The following is a 3,713-nucleotide window of genomic DNA, read 5'->3' on the forward strand; positions in this document are numbered from 1 at the left end:
GGTGGTTTTCCCAGACAAGTGATTTGAAATTTATTAAAAGTTTTTAAAACAAAGTGAATTAGCTATACGATAAGCTCCTGTTAATCTAAAATGAAACAGTAATGAAACAATGTTCAGACTAATCTTTAGGTTGCTTAAAAGATTATGACATATTAAAAAAAAAAAAAGGCTGCCTGGAAAGGATCTCCAAAGACAGATATGAAGATGATATAGATCTCTCACACCAACATACAAATTGGACATACTTCAAATTATACCCTTGGGACACTTTTAGATTACTTTTGACGCACCAGATTTTATTCACCCGTTCAAAATAATGACATATAAGCAGAATCATTAAAAATTATCCATTGACCAATCAGTGTGTATGTATAGGGTGTGCACTGGAGTTATGGGTCATCATAAGTTATAAATGATCTTTGTAAAAGAAAGACAGATACTTCATTGGACATCCAATTAATACCAATCTATAAAAAACAAATATGCAAAATGTCCGCCATGCCACATAGGAGATAACTGGAGGAACTTCAGAACGTTCAATACATGGGAGCAACTCACTTCTCAAAGAGTCAAAACTAGAGAAAACGAAGATAAAGCGGTCCTCACAACACTTAGAAAAGTTGAAAACTGAGGAAGTGCCCACAGGGAGCCAGTTCTTCCCGTTGTGAAACCCACCCTGGCATCATGAGAGCCTCTGGACTGTACAGCACCACATGCTCGGGTGCTCCAGAAGTGAAGATGCACCAGGAAGCGTCGGTGGGCGGGGCCCGAAGGCCAGTGGGCGGGGCGGACACAACGCTCTGATTTTCCTAGGCTGAGGGCGGCCAGGTTCTGCGCGCAGGAGGCGGGGCCTGCTCGCGCCCCGCCCCCAGGCCACGCCCCCACGACGCGCTCCCGGGCTACAGCCCAGGCCCGGCGGGTTCTGGGTCCCCAGCATGGAGGTGGGCCTCGGGTTCCCGCGGAGGCGGCTGGTCCTGGTCCCCGCGCGGGGGCCGCGCCTGCTGCTGGACGTGTAGCTGCAGCAGGGCCCGGCGGTACATGGCCTCCAGCTTCTCGAGCCGCGCCCTCAAGGCCCTGGGGCTGCCGGGCTCCTCGTCCTGGCCGCCGCCGCAGCCCCTCGACCTCCGGTTCGCGCCCGCGTCCTCCGGGCCTGCCGGCGCCTCGGCGGGCAGGCAGTCGCCAGCCTCGCCGGGGAGCCGTAGCGCCTGACGGAAGAGGCTGCGGTTCTCGCGCTTCAGCCTGCGGTTCTCCAGCCGCAGCCGGGCGTTCTCTTCGCGCAGCCGCGCGTTCTGCCGGTCCCGCTCGTCCCGCGCGCGGATGGCCTCCAGGTGGCTGGCCGCCAGGTCGGCGAAGCGCTCCTCCAGCTGCTGGCGGGAGCCCCCCGCGCGGCCTCGCCAGCCCACGCCGCCGCCGCCGCCCTCGCGAGCCCGGCTCTGGGGGCCTGGCCCGCGGCCGGCCCCGACGCCTCGGCCGCCGCCGCCGCCGCCGCCGCCGCCGCAGCTCCCGCGTCGCGTGGCGCCACCACGCATGCGCCACATCCGTCCGGTCCTGGCCGCGCCGCCAGTGCTGGGAGCCCGGGGGGACCGCGCCTCGGCGCTGCCAAGCTGCAGGCCCTGACGATGGCGGAGCCGGCGAGGTGGCGGGCGGCGGCTCGCTGGCGTGAGGCCAGAAGAGGCCGGGTGTTTGCCCAGGCTGAGGCGTGTCCTGTCTGTCTCTCCCCGTGGAACTGTCCCCACCCCCGGGCTCACGGTCCCCGAGGCCGGCTCGCACACCAGGCGCCCGGGGAGCGCCGCGCGGCTCCGCGTCCCGGCCGCCCGGCGCGCGGGGCCTCCCAGCCGGCTCGGCGAGCGCGTGCCCCGGGCCTGGGCGCTGCCCGCCCGCGCGGCCACCGCCGCCCCCGTGCCCGGGACGTGGCGGCCTCCCCCCCCTGGTCATCCAAGGGCAAAATCCGGGTCGGTCACACACGGGGGTGCGGCGGGGACTGCGCCTGTTCTTGGAAATGAAACACATTGGATGGGGTGGGGCTGCGCACCCTCTCCGCAGGGCCTCAGGTTCGGAAACCCCGAGCCCTCGAAGTCGTCGGGGCCAGGCTCGCTCGGCGACCCAGCCAGACAGCCCCGGAGTAGATCGTTTCCGACTTCATGGAAATGTAGGCATTTGCGCAGGATAGCCCCATGCCACCCGCGAAACTCAGGATGTGGCCATCTGCGCAAAGTAAATCCCGAAGGGCAGAGCCCGGGGTTACGACTCCCGGACTGAATTACTTCCTTGCTTTTAAGGATCTCAACGGGTAAAACTCACCGGCTTACTGAAAAGTGAGTTAAGGGTGAGGTCCTAATGCCAGAATCCTGGAAGAGAAGTGACAGGAGGATCTAGATCTTTGTGCTGAGCAGGTAGCTGTGGACTGCTTGCTAAGCGTGCAGAAGCTCATTGGTTTAATCTCCTACCCTACAAGAAGACAGTCTTAAATTTTAAAGTCCTGGGTAAATTCTTAGCTTGAATAAAAAATTGCCAAGCCACTGGAGCAAGTAAATTAATGAACAAGAACTTCGGAGAATCCAGGCTGAAGGATTTAGGGTTTGTTATCCACAACACCAAATGGGGGAATCCATGTACTCAATTATTGTATATGACTTTTGCCAAGTAAGATCTTAAAGTACCACAAACCCAACTGTCACAACCATTGAATGAAATAAGTAGTTCAAAAAATGCAGTGTGGTTTTATGAAAGTCCAGGTCGTCTTTGTGTCAACTTTGTGGCAGACCAGAACTGAAATCTCTGGGAACTTTTGAACCAAAATACATTGTTTCTCTTTTCCTTACAAGGAAAGATGATTAGCTCTCAAGTTGAGGCATCAGAATTTAGAAGCCTGTGAAATAAAAGATGGATATGACTCATAATCCAAGAAAAATGTGGCCCTGGAATAGGAACTGAGGACTATTGTATTTTAGTTTTTGTTGACTCTTCCCTAAAACTCTAGTTTCTAGTATTTTTATTGCTTCCCAGATTAAAGAGGTACTATTTTTCTTGTAGAATATCTTCTAAAATCTGTAATTGCTACAATGAATAACTTGGGGCCTAATTGAGGCCCAAGTTCATGTCTTCCTCTCTGTGTTCCACTTAGGTCTTAAATATACTCTTTCATCTTGATAATAAAGTAGTGTGAAATGTTATATCATGCAGGTACAACTGATTAAGCAGAAAAAGATCCAATAAAATAGCCTGTTTGATGTATTTTAAGGGCAAATAAAATCTGTATTTTTTTAAAAGCAGGATCCATTAGTGCTAACAGAAGTAAGGCATATACCATATATAACTTTTTATTAAAAGGAAGGGAGGGAGAAAATAAAAGAAGAAAGTAGAAAAAGATTAATAAACAAAAATGTATGTAGCAAGCAATGAATATTTCTTTAAAACAATATTTAGTGATAAATTAATATCAATGCCAATAATTTTATAATATGATGAAATTCTCTCCTATGTCTTCTGTTGTTGATATTTCTTAGACAGCTGGATATGCAAATGGCATGAGAACTCTGCTAATTGTTGGTGTGGGTGTGTGCAGGCTGGGGAGGGAGGATGAGGGAATGGCAGAAGAATGGAGAAGTGAAAGGGAAAAAAAGTGTAATGAGAAGCAGAAGATGAAAAAGGAGACAGAGCCAAATAGTTCTTGAATGAGTGGAATGTTGAAAACATTTTTGTGGTTTTTTTTT

At 52.2% G+C, this 3,713-nt stretch overlaps 1 protein-coding gene across 1 annotated transcript; it reads right to left on the reverse strand.

The window, feature by feature from the left end:
- Positions 1 to 275: 275 nt before the first annotated feature.
- Tusc1 (tumor suppressor candidate 1) lies at positions 276 to 1,758 on the reverse strand. The gene has a single exon (XM_042697150.1). The coding sequence runs from the start codon at positions 1,536 to 1,538 to the stop codon at positions 900 to 902; it is 639 nt and encodes a 212-aa protein (XP_042553084.1). The 5' UTR covers positions 1,539 to 1,758; the 3' UTR covers positions 276 to 899.
- Positions 1,759 to 3,713: the final 1,955 nt, after the last annotated feature.

Source organism: Dipodomys spectabilis, unplaced genomic scaffold, assembly GCF_019054845.1.
Source record: "Dipodomys spectabilis isolate Male_0828 unplaced genomic scaffold, ASM1905484v1 ptg000006l, whole genome shotgun sequence".
Classification (NCBI taxonomy): domain Eukaryota; kingdom Metazoa; phylum Chordata; class Mammalia; order Rodentia; family Heteromyidae; genus Dipodomys; species Dipodomys spectabilis.